A 27,514-nucleotide genomic window follows, 5' to 3' on the forward strand; every position below is an offset into this window, starting at 1 on the left:
ACGTATTCCATGGCTGAAAGCAATAATTCGGAAGTGACTGAATTCATCCTCTTGGGACTCACACAAAGTCCAGAGCTTCAAGCCCTTCTTTTCGGGATCTTGCTAGTGATCTACTTAATTAGTGTCATAGGTAATCTTGGGTTAATTATGCTAATTTATATCCGTTCTCAGCTTCACACACCCATGTATTCTTTTCTCAGCAATCTAGCTTTTGTTGCTTTTTGCTACACCTCCTCTGTCACCCCTAACACCCTGGTGAACTTCCTCCAAGAAATTAAGAGAATATCCTTACCTGCTTGTGCCACTCAGTTGTGTTGCTTTATCATGTTTGTGGTCTGTGAAGTGTATATGCTCTCAATCATGGCGTATGATAGGTATGTAGCCATTTCTAAACCTTTACTCTATACTATTATCATGAACAGAAGGGTCTGTATTCAAATGGTGGTCAGTACACATTTGTATGGCTTTTCTGTGGGACTCCTACAGACAATTCTAACATTGCACTTACCTTTCTGTAATTCAAACATAATAAATCACTTCTACTGTGATGATGTTCCCTGGTTGGTCTGGCCTGCCGTAAAACCCATTATAAAGATATCAAAGAACTGATATTGTTCACACTTGCTGGTTTCAATACCCTTTTCTCTCTCTTTATCGTCCTCATCTCCTGCATATTCATTCTATTTGCCATTCTGAGGATTAATTCAGCTGAATGCCGACAAAAGGCATTTTCTACTTGTGCCTCCCACCTGACTTCATCACCATATTTTATGGTCTTCATGTATATGCAGCCAAAACAAGCCATTCTCTGGATACTGACAAAATAGCTTCTGTTTTCTATATTGTGGTAATCCCCATGATGAATCCTTTAATATATAGCCTGAGGAACCAGGAAGTCAAAATGCTTTGAAGAGAATTATAGAAAAGGTTTGCTTTACTATAAAATAAAAGACCTATGGTCTAACTGAAAGCCCTCAGAGTCGGGATGCGAAACAAAAACAAAAACAAAAGAAACAACGTTAAAAAAAACAGTTCTCGGGTGTTCTGCATTAGCATACTATTAGTAACATGCTTTCCTATCGATACAGAGTGTACGGTAATTTTCTGATTTTATTTTCTATTATTATGAAAATTATGACTCCTGAAATTATTTAAAGATAAGAAAATAAAATAAATTCAATTGCAAATAGTGGGTTAAATTTTGTTCCATAGATCATTGAAAATAAATTTCTTTTCCATAGAGGAATTTTTCCATAGAGGAACACTCCAACTCATGGCATTGGTAAAAACCACATCTATTTCAGATCACTAAAGCAATTAAAGTTATTAACATTGCCTAAAAAATACACACGCACACACACACGTACGTGCACATGCATGCACACATACACACACACACGTACATGCACATGCATGCACACACACACACGTACTCCCAGTAAGATGAATCTGAAAAAAATTGTTGGTTTTGATGACCTTACAGGGACAATGACATCAATGCTGGTGGAACACCTAACAAAGAGACTAAAAGAGAGGGGAGGCCTGGGCAGCTAAGTCAGTTAAGTCTGACTTCAGCTAAGATCATGATCTCACCATTCCTGAGTTCGATCCCTGAGTCAGGCTCTGTGCTGACAACTTAGAGCCTGCAGCCTGCTTCAGATTCTGTATCTCCCTCTCTCTCTGCCCCCCCCCCACTCACTCTGTCTCTCAAAAATAAAATAAAAGCATAAAAAATAATTTAAAAAAGACTAAAAGAGCAAACTCAAATTTTTGCAAATGAGACAAGTCCTTCAGAGCAGAATAAGGTCTGTGGTTTAAATAGTAATGCTGTGCCAATGTTAACTTGCCTATTTTTATAATAGGACTGTCGTCATTTAAGAATACCCCTGCTTTTAGTAAATATAGACAGATAAGTAAATATGAAAATGAAGCATTACGTCTTCAACCAGTTATTAAACAGTTAAGAATAAAAAGTGTGGTAAAATGTTAACATTTGGGGAAATCTGGGTCAAGCATGTACAGGAATTCTTCGTAAAATGTAAGCATCTTTTCTGTAATTCTGAAATTACGTCAAAATAAAAAGTTAAAATGAAAAAAAGAGCTCAGAATTTATTATTTAATTTTAGTCTTTAGTTGATTGGTATCTTTTAACACATTTCTCATCTTGGTGTTTCAGTTTCAGATTCTTTGTAAATCTTATAAAACTCTCACTTTGTGCCAATAATACAAACCTTTTTGATGGAAGTTTATTCATTTTAAGAGTGGGAAGAGAAAACTTTATCAATGACCTTCTGATTTGGAGACCTCTGTATTCTGGCCAAGAGAAAAATTACGCATTAAAGTTACACACAGCTGCCACTTTTAGTCAGTCGGCAACAGGCCAGTGCAAAATTTTGTCACATGCAGTATGTCGAGGAAGACAAGCAAATTTCATGCTCGTGAATTTATTTCATGCTTCATTTTTTATAAAGTAAACTTCTTGCTCAGAAGCCATGTTGCTCAGAATATTTTAATAGTGAAGACAACACTCCCTTAACTTGCCTGTTTTATCAGAAGCATGGCGAGCAGGAAAGGGAAATCCCTAATCACAATAAGGGTCCATTCTGGTGATGACACACTGTTGTTTCTTCTATGTTTGAAGTGGCTAATAGAACAAGTTTGCCGCTAGAAGCCTGGCTGGCTCCTCTGTGGACATTGTCAAACCGGACACAGAGTTTATTCTCTACTATTGACAGGTTGAGCACCGAGTGGTGCATGTACAGGAATCAGCCAAAGAGATTACAGGGTCTTTTACTGAGCCAAAGAACGACCACCATCCATCCTGCCACGGCTACCTTATTTAAGAGCGCATCGCATCAGGATGCAAGGGGCTCAGTATAACAATGGACTACATGCTCAGTATTATGTTTACAGTTGCTTGACTATGAAGCAGCTTCTCTGGTAAAAGTAACTTAAGTGACTATTCCATGAACATATATACCTCCCCGCATCGGTACATTCAGAAAAATCTCTCCCCATATCGCTTATCTAGAACTACTTGTGTGAAGTTTTTATTATCTTACTTCCAAATCCCTGATCCTCAAGCCAAACTGTTAGCCCCTACTCATGAAGTACAGTCATACTTCTGGATATCCCTTCTGTGGGGAAAGTCAACAACCAAGTGCATTGCTTGGAATTAAGTTCTTACAGGGCGTTTCGCTTCTCCAGTGTCTTTTATGGCTACCCTTGAAAAGAGCTATAGAACTGTCAAAGAATGTCAAGGGTGTGAAATTTTGTCCCACTTCTAGCCAACAAGTTAGTCTTCTATAGTTCACAGATTCTGGCACAAGACCCAAGACACCAAAGTGACAGAGGACTTTATTACTCATGACTCAGCAAGCTCCATGAGTTCCATGTTTGTATCTGTTACCCTTGTCCCCCAAAGTCTCAAGCGGATGTTGTAGAGCAGCCCAGGTTGATGGTGGACACGAAGCAAGATTATGTCACTGCCGAGAAACCCTGAACTCAGGGTTTTGTATAGTGTTGTGTAATGTAAAGAAGCCTGCTTAAAATATTCCCCGAAGGGAGAAATTATCTTTAATAAGTTGCACAGTAAAACAAAACTTTCCGCCCCTCAAAGAAAGACATCATTTCTATTTTCCAAAGTTATTTCATACATAAACATGCTTACACAATATTCTGGAATGAAGGGTGTCTGCTTAAAAGAGAGTCAGAAAGAGAGGCGCCTGGGTGACTCGGTCGGTTAAGCGTCCAACTTTGACTCAGGTCATGATCTCATGCTTCATGAGTTCGAGTCCTATATCAGGCTCTATGCTGACAGCTCAGAGCCTGGATGCTTTGGATTCTGTCTCCCTCTCTCTCTGCCCTCCCCCGCTTACAGTCCATCTTTCTCTCTCAAAAATAAACAAACATTAAAAAGTAAAAATAAATAAAAGACAGAAACATAAGAAACGCATTAAGAATTGTCTGTCTACATCCACCCTTCATTTCTACATGGGCTTGGCTTCTGGACAATTTACCCAAGAATATGCCGTTTCATAGCCAATCTGACAGGGGTTGAAACCAAATATGTTCAAATTTCCCAATACAGTTTAATTAAGGTAACTCTCAACAGGACTCCAAGAAACAGGATAAGGTCAACCTGTGGTATTAGTCGCAACCAGACTTATCAGAATCCCAGACATAGGCAGGTGAACGAACCCCATAAATCACGGTATTTTGAGAAAAGTAAGTGCCTTTCTCCTGACGCTTCTGCAATGACTTGTCCCCTTATCCCAACACATTAATTCAGGTACAGCAGGATGTATTAGTAATTGCATGAACTCCATCTTTACCCATTTGGATAAAGCTTAAGACAAATTTATCAGCAATCGCTATTTGCTTCCACTATTTACGGCCACAAAGAAGAATGTCTTGAATTTACCAGCAGGCGGTCTAATTTACCATTTAAACAGCTAGGCCATCGCCAATAGCCCAAGAACCAAACACATAACATATATACCAAGGTTCATCAAGGGAAGTATTATCCAGAATTAGTATCTTGAGCTCTGCTTACTGAGTACAGTAACCTCATCTGTTTTCTGGTCTGCTTAGGTGCTGCTGAGGCTCAACGGCCACCGCAGCCCTGTGGACACAACCAGTTTTCAACTAAAGCACATTTAGTTAGAGAGGTTCATCAGTTTCCGTGGAGTGACTACAACAAAGTATCAACTGACCTATGACTGGTGTGCCTTTGGTCTCCTAGAGACTAGAGAGGAAGATGAACATTCTTTTAAATTAATCTTTGCAGTTGTACTGAAATATCAATCATAACCACAATTTGAGACACTAATCTCAGAAGAAAGGTTTCAATGTGACTAATTGGGAAATTCATTTTTGTCTGATGGCTTTCAAAAGCTGCTACTAAATAGAAGACCATGAACTGAATGTTTATTTTTTAAAAAAATCATAATTTTACTATGAAACCAATGTGACACAAATTAAAGCAGAGATAGCAATTAATCAAACTGTTTTCCCAAAAGAGATAATTAAAATGTTCTTCTACCCTAGATTCTTTCATTAACTAATAACCTAGAAAGTAATCTACCATTTCAAGGGAAATAACTTTGTCCCTAAACCCTAAATATAAAATAATTGTCTGCTCTTGAATATATATAATTATATTGTTTTTCAATGTTTGCTAAAAATAATTTAATACCCAAAAAAAGCTTCCTGGGGGACCACATACACATAATAGAAAGTTATCTCATAATATCCAGGTAATTTTAAATTTTACTGGCTTCACAAAGATTTCTTTTGGGTGCACTAGACTGGACTACTTTAGGGTTTGCGGTTGAACTGAATGGCGGTGTATTGAATATTGAAAAATATCAGATCATAGGAAAAATATGTTCTATCTTAGTGAGAAAGCCTTTGGACTTATATATCTATAGCTTTTATTCACTTAATCATCGAACAGAGAGTTACTGATCATCTTCTTTGTATTAGATACTATAAAAGGTAGGTGATTCGCTTGGGCACAAAATACAAATATTAGTGCTTAACAATATCAGTTTCAAGTTTAGGATGTGTTACAGACATGTTAGCAGTTGGTTACCATATAGTGTGGCAAGTGCTACAAAGAAGAAATCAATGGATGAAAAACTTATATATGGGAAACACTTATTCTACCCTGAAAAGTCAGGAAAGCCTCCAAGAAGAAGCAGCACAACAGGGTACTGGAAGTTTAGTGGGAGGAAAGTCAGACAAAGGGAATGATGGCAAAGGGAAAGTGTTCTGCGCAGAGATTAGAAACATGTATAAAATTGGGGCACCTGGGTGGCTCACTCGGTTAAGTGTCTGGCTTCAGCTCAGGTCACGATCTCATGGCTCTTGGGTCTGAGCCCCGCGGCGGACTCTGTGCTGACAGTTAAGAACCTGGAGCCTGCTTCGGATTCTGTGCCTCCGTCTCTTTCTGCCCCCCACTTCTCTCTCCCTGTCTCTCTCTCAAAAATAGATAGACATTTTTTTTAAAGTGTATAAAATTCTGGGTTACATTTGAATAGCAATGGTGGCTTGGAATACCTGTGACATAAACAGTATACGAAGAGAACCACAAAAGATGAGCCTGATCTGAGATGTAGGAACCGGATTTTCAAGAGTTATGTCAGCCATGTTGAAGAAAGGCTTTTACCTTGAGAAGAATAGGAAGACATTGAAGAATTACACCAGGAGAGCATAAAACTGAAATTCGTGTCTATGAAAGTTTACATAAGCCAAACTGTGAGGAACAGAGAGACACAGAAAAGATTGGAGGCAAGAATAAAAATTCAGGGTCAGTTGTAACCAAATAACAAGTCATTGTGGTTGGATCAAGGAACCGATATCAGTGAAAAGATATGTAAAGTGTGTAAAGTATGAAATAGGTATCAGGGACAAATTGAATATTGGCATGGGAAATAGGAAAACAAAGTAAAAGATAATTGGTCTGATTTGGAAAACTGAATGGATAATGGCACTGTTAGTTGAAGATGTAAAATATATACTTCAGGCCTGAGTATTAGGTTCAATGCGCAGAGATAACAAGTTATTTTCTACATGTGATACTCTTGATGACCATCTAGAATATATAAGTGGGAAGTTCTGGGGGGCATTTAGATGTATATAGAACATAGAAAATAAATGAGGGATAGAAATACATATTTGTGCTTAAGCAATGTATAGGTGTCTACTGAAGACATAGGATTGTATAAAATCACCGAACAAGAAGGGATAAAAGGGAAAGGCTGAAGGCTTTGATGAAAGCATGAATAATATGTTGTCTAAATAGAAGCAGAGACTCCAAGGTAGAAAATCAGAATGGACAAATAATAAACACAGAGACTGCTCTGTTCGGGAAACCAAAGGTGTATTCAATAGAGGTCAGTGCTACAAAGCTGCCAAGGTAAAAAGAGCTTTATTGGATTTGGGAATAGGGAAGCTAATAGTAAACTTGATGAGGGGATTCCTCCGTTTAATGGAAAAGGAAGGTAGGTTATATTTGGTTAAGTCATAAACACGATTGAGAAATCAGGGGTAGATGCTTTTCCTAAGGTATATGGTTGAAAAGTGCTAAAGAGGAGAGAAAAAATAAAATAGTAACCAAGATAAAGTTTCCAAGGGGATATTAATCAGAATTTAAGGGGACAAAGTGCTTTTTATATTTTACTATCTTTTACTTGTCTTGACCATCATGTGCATGCGAAGTAACCTGAGACAATGTGGTGATAAAGGAAAATCAAATTAACTTATCCTCTGCTATGCTTGAGAAAGGAGGGGGGATGATTTCAATTCTGCTAGCTAGCATGCATTCAGAGTCCAGCCTGGGTTTATGGAAGTGGTCTGTAACACTTAGTTGTTCTAAAAGTTGCTTCAGTTCTATTCACCTTGGGCCATTTAGATACCTGAAGGAGGAAGGTAAAATAATGTCTCCAAATCATTGAAAGCTGTTTGAAATTTGGAAACTATTCTCTTGAAATTTGGCCAATTTTTCTCCGGTGTGCATTTTGCCAAAAGACAAAGCCAGAAAAATCACAGTCCCGTTTTTCCTTGAAATCAATATTATGGGTGTCTTGAAAAAAAAAAGACAATGGATATAAGGAAAAAGAAGAAAATTTAAAGATTATACCAAACAGGATGCCTATAAATAATAGTATTCATATTTTGTTTCTTTCATTTTATATGTTCTGCACTTGATTTTGGTAATTTTTAATATTCTTATAAAATAATGAATTTGTAATAATTTCATGAGATAAACTTACAACTTAAATCATTTTTATATATGCTGCCAAAGCCACTTACATTATTTTTTTTAATGTTTATTTATTTTTGAGAGAGAGAAAGACAGAACATGCGTGGGAGAGGGGTAGAGAGAGGGAGACACAGAATCCAAAGCAGGCTCCAGGCTCTGAGCTGTCAGCACAGAGCCCAACACGGGGCTCAAACCCACAAACCAGGAGATCATGACCTGAGCCGAGGTCGGATGCTCAACCAACTGAGCCACCCAGGTGCCCCAAGTCACTTACATTCTTAATGTCCCTTTTTATTTCTTTATATTTAAAGAAAAGTAGAACAAAAATTTTGCCATTATCTTGATTATAACATTTTAATTGAAATGCTCTCTTTCTACTTATACAGCTTCCTGGTGAATTTTTGTATCACAGAATTTTTCCTGGACCAAATCCTTCACACTGAAAGCATAAGTGAAATCCACACATAATTCTGAGTGCTTATCAATGTTCTTCTTCGGCCGAATTTAACATAACACCCTGATGAGCCAGGACTCTCTTCTCACAATTGAACTGATTATTCCTTAAAAGTAAAGATTATTCAGAGCCTGTGCTCTAGATGAGTTTATTGTAGATTTGTTGTTTATTGTTTATTGTTCATCTCTTTCATGGCAAAAGGCAATCAGTCAGCAGTCACTGAGTTTATTCTCTTGGGCCTCACAGAGAATCCAGAGTTTCAGGCCATTCTCTTTTGTGTATTCCTATTGATTTACTCATTTACTGTCCTGGGTAATCTTGGCTTGATTGTGTTAATCCAAATAAGTCCCCAGCTTCACACACCCATGTATTTTTTCCTCTGTCATCTGGCTTTTGTTGATTTTTATGGTGCCTCCACCATCACTCCAAACACCCTTGCAAACTCGTTACGTGAAATTAAAAGTATGCCATTTTATGCATGTGCCACTCAAGTGTGTTGCTTTATCACATTTTCAGTTTGGGAATTATTAATGCTGTCTGTCATGGCCTATGATCGCTATGTGGCCATCTGCAACCCTTTACTCTACGTCATTCTCATGCCCAGGAAACTCTGCCTCCAAATGGTCACTAGCTCTTATATTTATGGACTCACTGTAGGACTCGTACAAGCAGTGGCTACATTCCACATGTCTTTCTGTGACTCTAATGTGGTCAACCAGTTCTACTGTGATGATGTCCCCTTGATTGCTCTGGCTTGCTCTGATACCCAAGTCAAAGAGTTGATGCTGTGGATCATTGCTGGGTTCAATGTGTTCTTTTCTCTTATCATTGTTCTCATATCCTATGTGTTCATTGTCTTCACCATCTTAAAGATCCATTCTGCTGCAGGAAGACATAAAGCCTTTTCCACCTGCGCTTCTCACCTGTTTTCTATTACCATGTATTATGGGACCCTCAGTTTTATGTACCTGCGCCCCAAGTCAAGCCACTCACTGGATAAAGACAAATTTGCCTCAGTGTTCTATGCAGTGGTGATTCCCATGTTAAACCCATTGATCTACAGCTTGAGGAATCAGGATGTAAAAAAGGCTTTCAAGAAAATCTTTGACAAAGCACATTCTGATAATAGATAATCAGTTGTACTGTTCCTAAAGAAACGCTGGAAATTAGGAACTTTTAAACGAAGGCTTGTACATGGGACAGTGCCAGGAAGTGTAGAAAGCTTTGTCTCCTGAAGCTCAGTTCCCTGACTCTATTTCCTTGAAAATAGGCCTTTCTTGTTTCTGCTTACACATAGTAGACATTTTATAAATGTTTATTTGTTTTACTGTTGAATTCTAAAAAGAGAGATGAAAACAATCCATTCTGTTTTTCCATGAGATGCTTCAACAATAGAGGTGAAGAATAAAGCACCTTAAAATCATAACTTGATCTTATTTCACTATGATATGGGGAATTTTAGGTTGTCTTCATAGACATCAACCATGCACATATGATTGAAAATACCAGGCAAGATTTTCCTCCATAGTTGAACCGAAATGAAAAAATAACAAGGTGTTCGGTTGAAGGGTTTGGGTTTGAAAATGCCTGAAAAGTGACCTTGCTCTTTACTTTAAATGTCCCTGTTGATACGGTTGAACGTTTTTCATAAGACCTCATTTTTTTAGAGCAGTTTTAGTTTTACCACAAACTATAGGTCTGAATTTCCTTACCTACAAAAGAAGGATGGTTTTGATGTTTTTATGTGTTTTGTACGTGACATGTGAGAATGTATCCATCCGTATAGATACACCCACCAGGAAAAGTGTGGTGAATGGAAACACCACTCTTCTCTGTCAAACCTACTTTAAAAATATAAGATTTCATGCAACTCACAAAGTTCTCTAGCACCTCAAAGAGCATGTCTGCACTATGTTCACATTAAGTGCAGAAGGGGAAATAATCATCTGCATGAGAGGTGGCATTCTATATAATTACTGCAACGATCACAATTTCCTTCTAAAGTGGAAAAATAAGAAGATAATATTAAGAAACCAGGGGCTCCTGGGTGGTTTAGTCGGTTAGGCATCTGACTTCAGCTCAGGTCATGATCTCTGTGAGTTCGAACCCCGTGTCGGGCTCTGTGCTGACAGCTCAGAGCCTGGAGCCTGCTTTGGATTCTGTGTCTCCCTCTCTCTGTCCCTCCCCTGTTCATGACTCTGTCTGTCTGTCTGTCTGTCTCTCTCTCTCTCAAAAGTAAATAAAGATTTAGAAAAAAGAAACTAATTTAATTGCTTTTTGTGAATATTAAAATGATAAAATCTTACAAATTACTGTTTTCATTAAATTTTATGGCATGATCCTATAACATTCATTGAATAAATTACAGGGACACATAAATAACCTTATAACCTAAGATTATTTCTATTTGAACAAATGTGCAGGTACGCTGAACTTATTAATGCATTTAATAACATAATTTTTTATAAACAAATACCTCCCATTATATTCAAAAATCAGATAATGACCCATTTAAGATTAGATCATCTGTATTGCAGCATCTTTCTTAACATCTACAATGTTAAGAAAGAAAAATGCAAATAAACTTACATTTGCATTTAGAATTGTCATATTACTAGTGATGTGAACTTAGGCACTTTACATATAACTGAGACCCAGAAGTAAAGCCTCAGACATTTCTTAGGTTTATTTTATTGTATTAGGTAGGAGTGCTTGATTCAGTGCCTGGAAGCTAGTAGAAACCTAACCAGGCTTTGTCCTTCTTTCTTCAAGACTGATAAGCTTTTGAGAGCTTGGTGAATTAATCTTTAATTATATACAACAAACATGTATATAACAAACATATACATACCACTTGTTATCACAGGATATTTTTGTAAGCACTTCATAAATATTAACTCGTTTCATCTTTAAAACAAACCAATTAGTAGGGTCCTCTTATTTTCTAGAATTAGAAACAGAGTCACACAGTTTAAGCCGATTGTCCAAGGGGTGGTAGTTAATAAAGGAAAGGCTTGGCATTCAAGCTCAGGCAGCCTTCCTTCCAGAATAGTAAGTTCTACCAAAGACACACTGCTACCTTTGCTTGAGCTACACAAAGGTGTGTTTGAGGGTGTATTTGAACATAATTTCAGTGGTCTGTCAAGGCTGCAGTGGCCTGAACCAGACTCTTTGGATCATGCTGACTTCCCAGAATTGGCCTGGGTTCTTGTGGAAAAGGTCAAGGTTGGCTGAACTACAGTCACATTTTTAGTTGATTGGGAAAGAATTACAAGAAATATCAGAAGGAGGAAGTTTGATTTATTTACCCTCTTGTATTAAATTAAGCATTCGTTATGCTTATTTTCTTAACTTTAACAGCTTTAAGGTTTCACAACCTTTATCCAAGGCTTTCCTTGAGGCATCTTTAACCTCTTTGTTCCTTAGACTATAGATCAGGGGGTTCAACATCGGGATCACCACCGTGTAGAATACAGACGCCATTTTGTCCGTGTCCAGGGAGTGATTTGATTTGGGCTGTAGGTACATAAAGATCAAGGTGCCGTAGAAAATAGTGACAGTCACCATATGGGAGCCACAGGTGGAAATGGCCTTGCGTCGCCCCTGAGTAGAGCGGATCCTTAAGATGGCAGCAATGATAAAGACGTAGGAGGTGAGAACAATGGAAGAGGAGCAGATCAGATCAAAACCAGCAAAGGCAAAGATCAGAATTTCCTTCACGTGTGTGTCTGAGCAGGACAGAGCCAAGAGAGGAAGGTCATCACAGTAGAAATGGTTAATTACATTGGGGCCACAGTAAGTTAGATGGAAGGTGATAATGGTATGGAATAGGGCAACCAGAAAGCTGTATATATATGGAACTGCCACTAATTGAATGCAGAGTCTTTTTGACATCAGGGTTGAATAGTGCAGGGGACTACAGATGGCCACGTAGCGATCATAGGCCATAGAAGCCAACAGGAAACACTCGGTGATCATGAAGGTGAGAAAACAGCCCAGTTGTGTTGCACAAGCATAGAAAGGAATAGTGTTGATTTCCACAAGAAAATTCACCATCATCTTTGGTGTGATAGCAGAGGAGTAGCAAAGGTCAACAAAGGCCAAGTGACTGAGGAAATAGTACATAGGCGAGTGGAGTCGAGCATCAATCCTGATTAAAGTTATCAACCCCAGGTTGCCCAGCACTGTGACCAGATAGATGATGAAGAACACCACAAAGCATGGGGCCTGAAGCTCTGGCTGGTCTGTGATTCCCTGGAGAATGAATTCAGTGACATGGGTGATATTGGTCTCAGCCATTTATTTAAGTGAATTTTACTGATTTCACTCCAAGTTGAAGAATAAAAATGGCACTTCTCATGGCCCCTGCCAATGTTGGCAAAAGGTGAGCGCTGGTGTCTTCTTGCCTTGAATCGTGTTGTCTTGTGGGCAAAAAGTACACCTTATATCTTGGATAACATGCAGAGGACTCTTGGCTCAGGGAGAGGAGTCCTTTACTCTCACAATAGCCTTCTTAAATGTTGTTTTGCCTTGTAATTTTAGAAAATATGGAAGGGTGCTGGTTAAAATTGTAATGCTACCTGAAAGAAAACACTTGAGACAATAAACACCAACATTTCAGCATTTTTGCTGCCACTATCTTTTCTCTGTATTTATAAATATGGCAGCACAAAAATGTGTAACTCATAAATGAAGCTATTTTAACTTTTTTCAACATATTTGCATGTTTCCACAGGCTTAAAAAACATCAAAATAATCTACTATGACTTACTTGCTTTCCTATATCCCCTCCTTCACTTACATAGACTAAGTACTTGAGGCTGTAGAAACTAGAAGAATATTAATCAGAAATATAGAAGAAACATGCAATTTTATTTGTATAGCAATTAGGGACTCATTATTTTTTTCCAATTCAAAATTCACAACATTCTAATGTTTCTTGTCCAAAGAATTAACATTAATTAAGTAGTCTATCATATAACTTGTTAAACTACAGGGAGATAGCCATCTTTCCCCATAAACATGTGTCTGTATACTCCAAGGGCTTAAAATATCAAAGCACTTACTCTAGTAGGTTCTAGACATATCAACAACATAGCCTAAGGAAATAATCAGTGGCAAGCAGAGTTTAATAGAAACATGTATAGCTAGGTGGAGTTCTTAATGCATGCTTCAGAATAATTGCAACTCTTTCTAGTTCTACCAGCCTTAAAAAGAGGACTAATCTCATTAAGCTCAATATTAGCCTATTTGAATTTAGTTTTGTCCTTTGCTTTATATTCTACAGAATGTAACTACAAAATATTAATAAAGAAAGGCACCTTGAGAAATTCATCATGTCTACTGCCTTCATATTTCAAATTTTATTTTTTTCTACTCTTATTATGTACCTGCTGCCTCTGAAGGCTGTCCTTATCAGATACTCTATTTTTTGTCATACATGAATGAACTTATGCCAGTCTCTTGCTAATGCTATGACAAAGGTTCTATCCCAACATCCCTGATTGACATTTGCAAAAACCCAGGCTTATGGCTGTGGTCAGAGTAGGTGGTATAATGTGAGTGTGGCTGGGTTTGTTTGAAAGCAGAGCCCAGGGGGTGCCTGGGTGGCTCAGTAGGTTAAGCAGAGGACTCTTGATGTCGACTCAGGTCATGATCTCATGGTTGGAGAGATCAAGCCCCGTGTTGGGCTCTGTGCTGACAGTGTGGAGTCTGCTTGGGATTCTCTCCTCCCACCCTTCTCTGCCCCACTTCTCATTCACATGCATGCATGTGCTCTCTTCCTCTCTCTCTCTTTCAAAATAAATATAAACTTAAAAAAAAAAAGCAGAGCCCATATTCCTAATTATCATGCTACGCTGCTCAAAGTGCATGGCTTGCTCTTTTAGCTTTAATCACTAGGATCGAATTTTAAATCTGGGAGACGAATTTATTTTTCTGTAATATCAAACAGAATGTTTCAAACTTGGAGAAGACAAATATGAAAGCAGTATTTTTTTGAAGAGTCCTGGGCTTTCTATGCAGTTTGCCAAAGTAAAATTGCAGGAGTCTGAGCTTTGAAAAAGTTATCAAGTAATGCTGTCCATTCTGCTAAATAACTGTTTCATTCAAGAATATTCAGAATTAAGGCCTCTCTTACTTGCTTATAGGGCTTGAACGCATTGAACGTTTTCTCACAAAGTATTTTTTTTCAATTCCATATGTGAAGTTATAATGTCAAACTTAATTGAAAATAATTATAAGACTGCCATGAAATGTATAAGTAAAGGAGGCCTTCACTGAAAGAAATGGTGTCAGAGGAAAAGACCCATTTATAATTTGATAATATTTTACATAAAACAACAAAGTCCATCTGTGCATTAGAATTTCTTATATCATTGCTTTTATTAACTTGAGGATTTGTGGTGGTTAGAAGGTGCATGTCAAACAAAATCAGAGGGAACCTTTTGAGAAGAAAAATACATCAATTAAAGCATTAAATATGGTGGTTATTTACTATTAATCAGAATATTTATGCACCACATTGCTGCTAGAAGAACAGAGTTTACAGTGGAGGTGCCTAATTAAGGAGGAGTTTTGGATTTCTAACTCAAGAAACTTAAATCACCTAGAAATAAAATTACTTATAAGCATCTGTTAAAGTTCTCATAAAATCCAGCATTTATGATTTTGTATCTACCTTAGAACTCTATGGGTTATTTTATCAATCCCCCTAATTTTTCAAAAGTAATTATTTTTCTCATAGCTTCCAATTACTCTCAGTAGGTTGTTCTGAAGCGACCACTATTTCAAAGTATTACTAATATTTCTGTCATTTGCACAACTCTGGAATAGGGAAGTCCTCAAAATCATTGACGTATTTCACCTAAAGATTTATTTAAGAAGCATTGTTGTTTTATTGTTTCATTGCATCCTTCCTGAAGTGGGTTTTTCCTGGAACTTTACGGCACATTGGAAACACCTATGAAGTTTTTAACTCAATGTCCCGGTACCCCCCACCAATTTAACCAGAACATTTGGGCTGTACCCAGGCATCAGCATTTGCAAAGCCCCCTAGGTGGTTCCAATGTACAGACATGTTTGGGAATAAGTAGCCTGAAGAACGAATTTGTTAGAATGGCCAGCAGAGATCAACCATTCTTTGAAACTTACTTTTACTTCTCTTCTGGTTTTGCTTGCCTGACCTATGGCTGAATTAGTTTGAATACTAATGACTCCACCAATGCAGGGGAATTCAAATTGGAGTATGGCTGTTTCTACTGACATGAAAAGACTCACCAAGGGTTATGTGGACAAGAATACTTTGAAGAAAATTAATTTACAGGTCCTCCATTTTTTTTTATCTGTTCCTTTCCAAATATCATTTGCCTGAGAAGGCACTCGTACTCTTGGTTTTTGTTTGTATCGTCCCTTTTCAAAACCCACACTTCTCACACTTGACAAATGAAAGGCATATCTCTCACCCATCTGGAATCCTATTATGTTTCCTGGCTCCAACATTTGGGCATTTAGATGATTCTTTTCAGATCAACCTATAAATATACCCCTGGTTCATTAATAAATTCAATTTCAAATGAAAATTAAATATATATTGAATAATTATCCGCCAACAATGGACGTATATAGATGATTTTAATCATTTAATTGTGATAATAACTCAAATAGAAATATTTTACCACAATAACATATAGAAGCTATAGAATCTATTATTACAAAAATTAAATTCTAATCAGTGTGTGTATATTTGAATTTCAGAGAAACAAAGCAAAGTAAACAGGGAAACAGTTACATTATAAAATATAATAAAATACATTATTATGGTGAAAATTGAATGGACAAATGAATTGAAAGAGAAAAAAAAGAAATGCTCTATTCTCTCTAATTGTACAAAGGAGTCTCTGTGTTTTCAATGGATGATGACAATTATTGATTACAATCATATTACACTATTTTTAATGAATTTAACTTTATGTAGACATATATATGTATGTATGTAAAAATTCATATATATGAATATACAATGCCAATATTTATAATATAAAATTATCTTTTGTACTTATTTAAACTATTGGTGAAACGTTTTAAGTGTTTACTTAACTATATATAATGAGGCAAATACTTGTTATTTTTAGTTATTTGAGTACGAAGATTAATCAGTAATAGTCATTTTTATTTCTTTCTGGTAGTTGACTACTTTGTTAACAACTAGCAACTTCATTTATTTGATTCTCCATCATCTGTTTTTGTAGATTCTATTTTGCCCATCCGGTTTCTCAAAACACCGTTGCAAAACAAATTAAATATTTCCTTTATACTAATTCTTAAAGGCTTTGCCTTGCTTATTAAGGATTAGGGATGTATCTCTGATGTTCTACAGGCTTTGGCAATTAACACAATGGCAAGCTTTGCACAGAGAAAGTGTTCGATAGCAAAGAAGAAGGAAATAGTTATTGGGAAACATCTTCTTTCCTATCCACAGCTCTATTAGTCAATAAATTGACCTGATTTACTTGGTGTCTCATCTTATCTAGGTCCTGCTCCCTGCTTTATAAGGGTCTGTATAGCTTTTCCAAGCCAAGCATCCTTCATCCTTCACCAAGCTTGGTTTCCTCCCCAGAGGTGACCATCTTGCAAAGGCACACTGCACACCATCAGTGTACTGGGCATACAGATGTACAGATTGGAGACATTGTCACTTCTTTAGCCATAAGATGCTCCCTCTGTGTATCCCAAAACACGTACAACTGACATGACATGACATGACAAGATGTGACGTGACGTGATGTGACATGACACGACATGAAAAAGGGTGAAGAAGCACTTGGTGTGAGTCTGCCTGCCTTAAAGCCCTGCTTGAGGCCAAACACCTCTTCTGAGAAGGAATATTAGAAAAATGAAATACCAGGGGCACCTGGTTAAGCCAGGTTAAAGGTCCGACTTTGGTTCAGGTCACGATCTCACAGTTCCTGGGTTCCAGCCCGGAGTCAGTCTCTGTGCTGACAGCTCAGAGCCCAGAGCCTGCTTCAGATTCTGTCTCCCTCTCTCTCTCTGCCCTTCCCCCACTCACGTCCTGTCTTTCTCAAAAACAAAGAAACATTAAAAGAAAATTTAAAGTCAAATGAAATACTAGTGGATTTCTATTTTATTTCAGGTTTCAAAAATTACAGTGAGTATCCATTCTTTATTTAAAAGGGAAATGTTTACCATATATCTGGTGTTTTCCAAGAATAGAAAAACACTGTTACCATTACTTCAGTTTAGAAACATTCCTGGTCACCCACTGTTATAAGAGAATTTTAGACAGGAGAGCCACCTGCCTTTGTATCTCTCCTTGGTTGGCCATATAACAACTAGCTTTTACGAGTACGGCTGTCGAGGAGAAGGTGGTTCTAGATGACCTGGAAAACTCAATATGAGGTCATTTAAGGAGTGTGTGTGTGAGAGAGAGAGACAGAGAGAGAGAGAGAAGGGAGACAGAGAGGGGGCAGGAGGGAAGGGCAGGGAGTTAGAGACAAAGTAGTATTTTAAGTACAAGTAGACATCCTTTAGAAAGTACTGGCAAACAGAGTATGGAACTAAGAAATGTGGTTAGGATGTTATAGGTGTTATCTCTAAAAGCATACTGATTCTGGGGCACCTGTGTGGCTCAGGGTCGGTTAAGCATCTTACTCTTGATTTGGGCTCAGGTCATGGTCTTGTTCATGAGTTCCAGCTGCATGTCTGGCTCTGCATTGACAGTGAGGAGCCTGCTTGGGATTCTTTCTCTCTCTCTCTCTCTCTTTCTGCCTCTCTCTCTCTCTCAAAATAAATAAACTTAAAAAATATATTGAAAGCAGATGGATTCCATCAGATACCACAGCTTGCAAAGGGAGGAGGTTCCTAACGGGAAGCTAGGCTATGGGTGGAAGGTTGGCAATTCTCTCCACGTACAAATTCCATGACTCACCTGCTGAGCAATGATCCTGGCTCTTGGTGAGCTCATTCTGAAGGTGTTTGGGTGATTTACTAGTTCCTGGATCCCTTCGGGTTTAAATTTGATCCTCTGGAGATATCAGAAAGCTGCACTATTTATTTTCCTATTTTTCTCAAATTAAGATAAGAGACCTTGACTTATGAGACCTTGGACAATGTCCAAATTCTTTCTAAGCCTCAATTTCCTTAATTGTAACATTCAGTAAAAATGGTCCATATTTTATGATTTTGTGAGTATTGAATAAATTAATGTCTGGGAAGGACTCAGTAAACTCTATGGTAAATATTAAGTGTTCAAAAGATATTTCCTTTGAAAAGTAAGAGGAGACAAAAAAATAAATGATACCAAAATAACCCAAAAACCTACCTAAAAACTAGAACGCTTTCACCATAGTTTCAGATTTTGTCTTTGTGAATCTATACAAGAAGGGAAATGTGTTTTTATTAATGGTGAAATTCAGTTTCTCACCAAATTTCAAACTAGAAAGCCATTTTCAAGTCTAATATACATCATATATTACTAGATACATGTGTGTGTAATACAAAACTCATAGCAGAAGCCAAAACTACTGGAAAATCTGCCTACTGCTTCCAATTTGCCCCAATCATTTGCCCCTTCCAATCCAGCTTTGCCCCCCACCACTGAAGCCGGTTCTTTGTAGCTTGTCTGCCTATCATCTCACTGGTAAATACAACGGACGCTTTTCAACTCTGTCGGATTTCCTCTGAAATCTGAAAACATTGTATATGGTCTCACTCCTTGTCATTTGTTAAACCACACTTTTTTTTTCAGTTTTGTTTCTTTTTTTAATCATGGTAAAGCACTTTTATATAAGATCAAACCCCATAACAACATTGTAACTGCACAATACAGCACTGTCAGCTATAGACAAAATGTTGTACGCAGAACTCTAGAACTTATTCATCTTACACAATTGACCTTTTCTATCCTTTAGCAATCAACTCTTATCTCCCCCATCCCCCTCCTCGGAAACCACCATTCTACTCTTTCTATGAGTCTGACTATGTCAGATACCTCATATCTAAAATATGAAGAATAGAATAATGCAGTACTCGTCCTTCTGTAACTGGCTTATTACGCTTAGCATAATGTCCTCCAGGCTCATTCATGTTGGCACATATGCCGAATTCTCTTCTTTATTAAGGCTGTATGATATCCCATGGTAGATCCGTGCCACATTTTCTTTATTCATCACCCATCAGTGGGCATTCAAGTTGTTGCCACCATGTGACTACTGTGAATAATGATGCAAGGAACATGAGGACTCAGATATCTCTTGCAGATATTGATTTCAATTTTGGGGGGATACATATCCAGAAGTGAGACTAATGAATGATATAGTAGTTCTGTTCCCACTTTTTGACGAACCTCTATAATGTGGTCAAGAGCAGCGATACCATTTTATATTCCTACCAATCATATACAAGGCAATTTCCCCGCATCCTTACCAGCACCAACCCTTGCTTGCAATTTCTCAAGGCTTTACAACAAATTATTTGCATCATCCTTGATATAAATATTTGAGGTCATCTAATTTGACATGATCATATAAACAGATGAGGAAACTAAGGCTCCTCGACCTTGAGTAATTCTGTCTCTCAGTTTCCCCCTAAGAGCAAATAAAAGAGCGTCACAGTCGTCATTAACAATAACATCCACAAACTCCTATTTAAGGTCACTTTTATTGCTCCAGACTCCACCCTGTGTATGTGTGTGTGTGTGTGTGTGTGTGTGTGTGTGTGACATATTTTATAAATATATTTTTATGTATTATATATAATTATATACAGCAGTACATTTACTTTTCACAACAATCTTGCGACATAAGTGCTGTTATTATTCCCATTTTAGAATGAGGAAACCAAACTACAGACATTGAGCACCTTGCTCAAGGTCACCCGCTGAGTAAGTGGAAAAGCCGTGTTTTGACTGTCTGTAGAGTCGTAACCACTAACACTCCTCTTCCTTCCCTTCTCTGCTCTAAACACAACCAGACTGACTGCATCTCCCAGTCACGGGTGAGGGCTGGCTCTAACTGGGTGCAGCCAAAAGGGAGTTGTGACAAGAGGTGAGACTGCACCAGGAGAGGAAGGGCAGGGCACTTGTCCCCTGCCCCTGCTCTCTCCTCGCTTTGGCACCATGTTTCAAACAGCAGATCAACCCTCCGTCCGGCTCCCTCCAGGAGCCCCACATCCACAACCTTGATCCCATCGGGCTCCTACATCTCCCTACGTCCCTTCAGACCTTTCGGTGGTGATGAGGTGGCACCGTTATTAGGCTCTAGGTGCCTCACTAATCTTTCCTTATTGACGTCTCTTCATTTGAATTATATGGGTTGGTTCTCAAGATTCTGATCAACAATTCTCTGACTGCATTGCAATCAGGCTCATTTTGTGGTTGTTGTTTTTGAAAACTAAATGCTTTGGGAATTTGTTAGGAAGCAAGATCACGTCTATTTAAGTGAGAGTGGGTACATTCTAAGACCTTTGGAAAAATCAAACACTTCGGCGAGGACTTAAAGAACAGACACGATTACCATTCCTAGAAATAGGGAAATGATCTGTGAGGTGCATGGATCTTTACTATCTGCTTAAGATATGAACTCTTTACATTTTATCCATGTAATCAAAATTATATATCTTAAGTGAGATCTGTGTAGATATGAGGAAGAAGAAACATCTCTTGACAACTGCCAGGTGGGCCCTGATCTGGTACTAAAAGTTAAGCTGTACTATCATATCAATAATATTATTGATAATAACATTGCTAATAAATTAATATCAATAATACCAATAATATCATAGAACACCAACATGAGAAAAGTTTACTTGGTAACAGTAATGAAGCAAGACAAAAACAGGGTCACTCAGTAATAGTGTCAGAGATCTAGTCAAAATCAAGAACACTGTCTAGACCACAAAAATGGTCCAACATTCTTCTCCTCTGGCTACTGTAAGGGACTGTTGCTTCATTACCGATTAAAGCTTTATCCCTACTCCAATTTGTCCATGTTCTATATAGGAACCATTAACATACTAAATCATAAAAACGTGTCACTCCATGACGGTACCCAATCCAGAGTGCCACCATGCTTTCTTGAACCCTACTCTAACCTATAACCTCATAGGATGCAATCCCACAACAAGCTTGATTCCCGTGGTGTACAACGTCCATTGTTAAAACACACAAAAGTAACACAACTTTGACCAGAGATTGTTCCTGGTGATCTTTGCCTGGAGCACACTGACAGATGAAATGGAGCGAATTCTGGGATTTATTTATTTGGAAATAAAGATTTATTTATTTGGAAATAAAGATGTATTTATTTCCAAATAACTTTGGGGGCTAATGTATGAGGTAAGTAAGAAGTATGGATAACATACACCTGACCATTGGGCACCTGGGTGGCTCAGTCAGTTAAGCGGCTGACTTTGACTCAGGTAATGATCTCATGGTTGGTGAGTTCAAGCCCCATATTGGCCTCACAAAGCCCACTTCAGATCCTCTGTCCCCTCTCTCTCTGCCCACCCCCACTCTCTCTCTCTCAAAAATAAACATTTCATATATATATATATATATATATATATATATATATATATATACCTTATCATGAATGGAGACACTGAAGCTGGACAATTGTTATTGGGGTAAGGATTATTGTATCAAATCTTCTAATTCTGTTTATGTTTGAAAATGTCCATAATAAAATAGTTATTAATAATAATTAGTCCATTTACTGAAAGAAGAAAAATGTTTTAAAAATTGTAAGTAGTCATATTAGTTGGGAGGGTTAAAATATCAGTACACATCTATTAAAAATATCATCATAGGGGTGCCTGAGTGGCTCAGTTGGTTAAGCTTCCAACTCTTGATTTCAGCTCAGGTCATGATCTGAAGTTCATGGGCTTGAGCCCCTTATGGGGCTCTGCACTGAGAGCATCTAACCAGCTTGAGATTCTCTCCATCCCTGTGTCTATCCCTCCCCCACTCACACTCTCTCTGTCTCTTTGAAGTATCATCACGGAGGCCAACAAATCTGTATAATGGAAATACAGCAGACATAGATTTTTTTTAAAGAAAGAAATAAAAAAAATGTTTCACAAATAATGTGATCAGCAAAACCCAAGGAAATCAGTGAATCAGAATGATAAAATTTCACCAGAAATAGCACCTTTATATACTAGAAATGTGAAAAACACAATGGGAAAAGATCTATGAACAATATTGTGAGGTGTATTGTATATGTGTGTATTAGACTAATACATACATTAAAAATATTCAAATAAAAAGTCACTAAGGAAATACAATTTTTGCCTTAGAAATAATAATCATCTCCGATGTTGTTTCTTTTCTCTTAGATCATTTTTTTCTAATAGTTCCATTATTTACTAAAAATTATTAAAATTATTTATTTTTTTATATTATTTTATTTTCCAAGTAGCTTAGAGTCCAAGTAGCTTAGAGTCCATGAGAGAGACAGACATGGAAAATGTATATTATAATGTAGCATGAAAAATACAATAGTGACATAAAGAAGAAACAGAGTATCCTGCAAAATGATCATTCAACATTCTTCCCCCTTTGGGGAGAATCAGGTAAAGAGAAAATTGTGAATTTCCTGAAAATTTTACCGAGATGTTAGCTGTGACCTTGTACTAAAAAGGTGAGAAGGTATTAGCCATTACAGAGAGGAAAAGCTGTGGGAAAGTATTTCAGTGACGCAGGATATGCAGAGACAAGATGTGCAGCCACAGTCAAAGAAGGAGCGGCATTTTATAGTGGACAGTGAGAGAGAAAAAGCAGGAGAAATTAGAAAAGACAGCCAGGGCCATGAACACAGAACATTGTAGATCATACTAAACAGTTTTGCCTAAACCTCATAATAGAAACGATAGAAATGTCTTCTATACAAGATTGATATATCAGATGCATTTCAAAAGCTCCCTCAAAAAAAAACAAAAAACATAATGGCTTAACACTATGGAATTACATGTAATGAATTTGAAAGAGACTGGTATGTAGAAACATTAAAGCTTGTGGAATTTGAAATAAATAAAAAAGAAAACCACATGTTGCAGCTGATGTGTACGCCTTGAAAAATGAGAGAATTTAGGAGTGTGATTGATAGTTTACTATTCCCTGGGAGTGATGCAAAATCCATTGTTTGAGTGAGATTCTTGTTTGGCGGAGAATAAGAATTTCTTTTTGATCACTATGTATGTGGACCTTTTTAGTACCTTGCCAGGCACATAATAAGCACCAACAAATTCTCGTCACTGTTATTATTATGATCATTATCATGCTACTCATAACCATTGCAACATCACCAACTTGCAGTTTGCAAAGCAATTTAATAGCCATTATGAGTTAACGCCCCAAAGTAGCCCTGTGCGACAAGTTAGTATTTTCATTTCTTAATTTAGGCTCAGAATTTATTTCCTTCCCAAGAGCACACAGGTAGGTAGTAGAAGGGCCTGTGTGCAAACCTAGATCTGGCTTCACATCCCCTTTTCTTCCCCCTACACTACTCCATCTCCCGGAGGAGGGTGGTTTAAGGCAGAGGAAATAGCCATCTCTGAGGAATCAGACGATTAATTTCACACACTCACACTAAACTGTAGATTCATTCATCCTAAGCTGAAACTTTAAGTTTGCTGAGGTGGGTTTCAGTTAAAACGTCCCCATGAAAAAGCTGAAAACCTAGTCATTTTAATAAGGCCCCTTGAAACTGATTAGCAAGTAGTCTGCTTGAAGCAATGCCCGTAGGGAATTGTTTGCAACCAAGAGTTTTATAACAAGACACAGAGAGACAGTTTCATCATCAACGCTGAAGCAAACTCTGACTTGGTTTTTTTTCTTAATGACCACCAATTATTGAATTAAAATCACCAGATGAACAATGGTGGTGACAGAAGCTGACATTTTTCTTGACTTCTCAGATATGCAGAACCTTTGTAGCCTGAGTAAAAATGGAAATGCTAACTAATCGCTTTCATATTCTGTAGTAGGGAGGGCAATAGGCCCTCTGGAACTTCTCGATCCTGTCAAGATACTGCATAGTCACCAGGAACACATAACTTGGAAACATAATCAGTAATGGAAATCGTTCAAGTTCCGTGTCAAACTATTACTTTTTTCACAATTCCCATTTTGACACGTGCTGTGACCAGACAGTCTCTGCTAGAATGCACTGAAGGAAAATAATGGCTATTAAATCCTTCAGTGAACAAAGAAAGCCAAGAGTCCGCGAGGCAAAAGCCTACTCAAAAGAAGAGAAGATAGAAATATGAAATAGAAAACATGCATACTAGAGGTGAAGTGTGGGATATGAGACACGTGCACACTTGGGATGCAAGTGACCGTCTCTGAGCTGCAATAAATTAGGTGAAGCCTTGGTTTCTGCAAACCTTCTGAATGTGCATTATAGGCTGAGCTATGAGAAGATACTCAGGGCTATGTCTGATCATTTTCTAGAAACAGAACAGGACCCAAAAACCTCATCACAATGCAAACATTATATTGAAAGGTATCAAACTGTCACTCCATGAAAAACAAATAAACGTGCTTGGAGGAATAAATCAAATTTGAGCTTTAAAAGTATCAGGCAAGGGGCACCTGACCTGGGTGTTTCAGTTGGTTAAGTATCTGACTCTTGAATTTGGCTCAGGTCATGATCCCAGGGTCATGGGATTGAGCCCGAGGGCGCTGAGGGTGGAGGCTGCTTAAGACCCTCTCTCTCTCTCTCTCTCTCTTTGCTCCTCTCTCCCCTCTTGCACGCACGCATGCTCTCTCTCTCTAAAAAATAAAAAAATAATAATAAAAAATACAAGTATCAGGGGAATAACAGCATAAGTGTGTGTATTTAAATAAAAACTGAAAAAAAAAAATGAAAGACATGTGGAAGATTATTTATTAAGTGCCAAACTGGGTAAAGAAAAAAAAAAGCCTTATGTAAATTGAGTTAGTGATTAAAAATACAAGGAAAAAAGAACAAAACAGAAGTCTTGTTTTAGCTGTTTTTTCTTTTTCTGTAGTTCCTGACAAAAATGGGGACCTAATAAAGTATTATTGAACAATATAAATAAATCTCTTAGAAAATTTTTGGCAACTTGACTCCAGAAGTGGCAAGCTTATAATTTTAAAATGGTGTTTCCTCTTTTATTATGTTTATTTAATCATTAGATTAAATAATGGATCTTATTGGTAAGTAATTGGATTTTACTCTGGTAAGATATAAATTTCTAATATTTAAATATTATTAAATATTTAAAATATTAATGACTAATTTACATTTTACCAATGATTAAATAAATAAATGTAGAGTAAAACCTCGATTTGTGAGCACAATTTGTTCCAGAAACACGCTTATAATCCAAAGCACTTGTATATCAAAGAGAATTTCGAGAACCATTGGCTCAGTTGTGATCATGTGACGTTCGGCATCACGTACTACTTGTATCACATGACATCGCTTATTTATCAAATTAAAATTTATTAGAAACGTTTGCTTGTCCTGCAGAATACTTGCAGGTGCAATTCAAGGTTTTAATCCATATTTATTTAATCATAAAAGAGAAAACACCATTTTTAAGCAGTGAATCAGGCAAAGTGATATATATATATATATATATATATATATATATATATATATATGTTAGTGCAGAAACAATACAGCAGTGTTGGGAATCAAATTTATTGAGTCTCTAGTTAGTATCAGGAACTACAGATAAAGAGACCCGAATCTGCCCACACAATAAATAACAAAGAGATGACAAACTAACCAAGTAAAAATATTGTACATGATATTGAGAAAAATAAACTAAATTGAGGAAAGGCAGCAGTAGTCGTGTCAATGTTTATAAAGCACATAAGCGAATCCAAACACGATTCTAGGTCTTTTCACACTTTTATTCATTTAACTCTCAAGCAGCAGTTGAGGCAACTACTATTACCATTACATTTATTTATTTGTTTGGGGGGAGAGAGAATCCCAAGCAGGCTCCACACTGTCAGTTCAGAGCCCTACACGGGGCTCGAACTCAGGAACCATAAGACCATGATCCGAGCCAAAATTAAGAGTCAGACGCTTAACCGACTGAATTACCCAGGCATCCCACTATTTTTGTTTCGAAGATGATGAAAACAAGACCCAGGATGTTACATGACCAAGTACTATAATGGCAGATTGAGGAGTTTAAGACCCAGATAATCTGGTTCCAGTGTTCTCACACTTTACCACTGTGAAGGAGTGGAGGAGTAAGGCATCTAAAAGCACTGGAATACTGGAATAAAAACAAATTCCGAAGGCTGGTGTGACCTGGGGTATTCCAAGCCAGTGTGGACAGAAAGATGGGAAGGGGATATAGGGATTAACATAGCTGAGGTTCAGAAAGCCAGCAACGGCCAGATCATTCCTAGTCTTGCACACCCTTGTAAGAATTTTGGATTTTACTCCAGGTGAAATGGGCAACCATTGCGGGATTATGTGCCAGGGAGTGAAAGCGCGTGGGATACTATTTAGAATAATTACCGTGTTGAAACACCACTGTAGAGGGAAAGGGTGACGGATGAGATGATGGAAGGGCAGAGTAACACAGTGGTTGGTAAAAAGATGCTGGATACAGTGAATGTAACAGCAACCAGAATGCCTATCAGATTGGAGTAGGATAGGAGCAAGAGGAGTCAAGGGTCACTCCCAAGGATTTTTGCCTGGAGCAGCTAGAGAGAGAGAGAGAGAGAGAGAGAGTTGAAATAAGAGCTATAGAGGAGAAGTCTTGTGGTGGAACTCAGTTTTGGACAATAAACCCGAGATGCTTGTACACATCCAAGTAAAGATGTCAAGTAGGCTGCTGAATGTTTGAATCTAGAAATCAGAGGAGTGTACTGGACACTCTTAGATGGAATAAGGCTGAGTGAAATTGGCAAGTAAAGGAAAATGTATAGATACAAACAGACAAAATGGCAAAGAACTGAACTTGTGACTTGCCAACACAGAGAGGTGAAGGTGACAAGGAGGAACGAACCAGCCAGAGAAAGAACATCCAGGAGGAATATCAGAGGATATGGGAAACCAAGCGAAGAAAGCTAATTCAGGAATCATTAATTTGGCAAATATTGTTGATAAAAGTTGTTAACTACATAATATACTCTTGTTAAGGGGATTTTGGAAAGAATAACGGGGTGAAAGTCTACTGGAATGATTTGGAGAGAAGCAGGAGGATATAAATTGCAGGCAACGTGTAAACACAAACAGCTTTCTAAGGAACACTGCCAGAAAAAAGAAAAAAAAAAAAAAACA

General features: G+C 37.6%; 2 protein-coding genes and 1 pseudogene across 2 annotated transcripts; 2 read left to right on the plus strand and 1 right to left on the minus strand.

Annotated features, from left to right (window-relative positions):
* On the plus strand, positions 1-948 carry LOC102959127 (annotated as a pseudogene).
* A 7,465-nt stretch (positions 949-8,413) lies between these two features.
* Positions 8,414-9,355, plus strand: LOC102959410 (olfactory receptor 5AL1-like). The gene has a single exon (XM_007088825.1). It carries the CDS (start codon positions 8,414-8,416, stop codon positions 9,353-9,355), a length of 942 nt encoding a protein of 313 aa, XP_007088887.1.
* Positions 9,356-11,561: 2,206 nt separating this feature from the next.
* Positions 11,562-12,521, minus strand: LOC102968100 (olfactory receptor 1038). Its single transcript, XM_007088781.2, has one exon. It carries the CDS (start codon positions 12,519-12,521, stop codon positions 11,562-11,564), a length of 960 nt encoding a protein of 319 aa, XP_007088843.2.
* Between the last annotated feature and the right edge of the window lie 14,993 nt (positions 12,522-27,514).

Source organism: Panthera tigris, chromosome D1 (assembly GCF_018350195.1).
Source record: "Panthera tigris isolate Pti1 chromosome D1, P.tigris_Pti1_mat1.1, whole genome shotgun sequence".
NCBI classification, from domain to species: domain Eukaryota; kingdom Metazoa; phylum Chordata; class Mammalia; order Carnivora; family Felidae; genus Panthera; species Panthera tigris.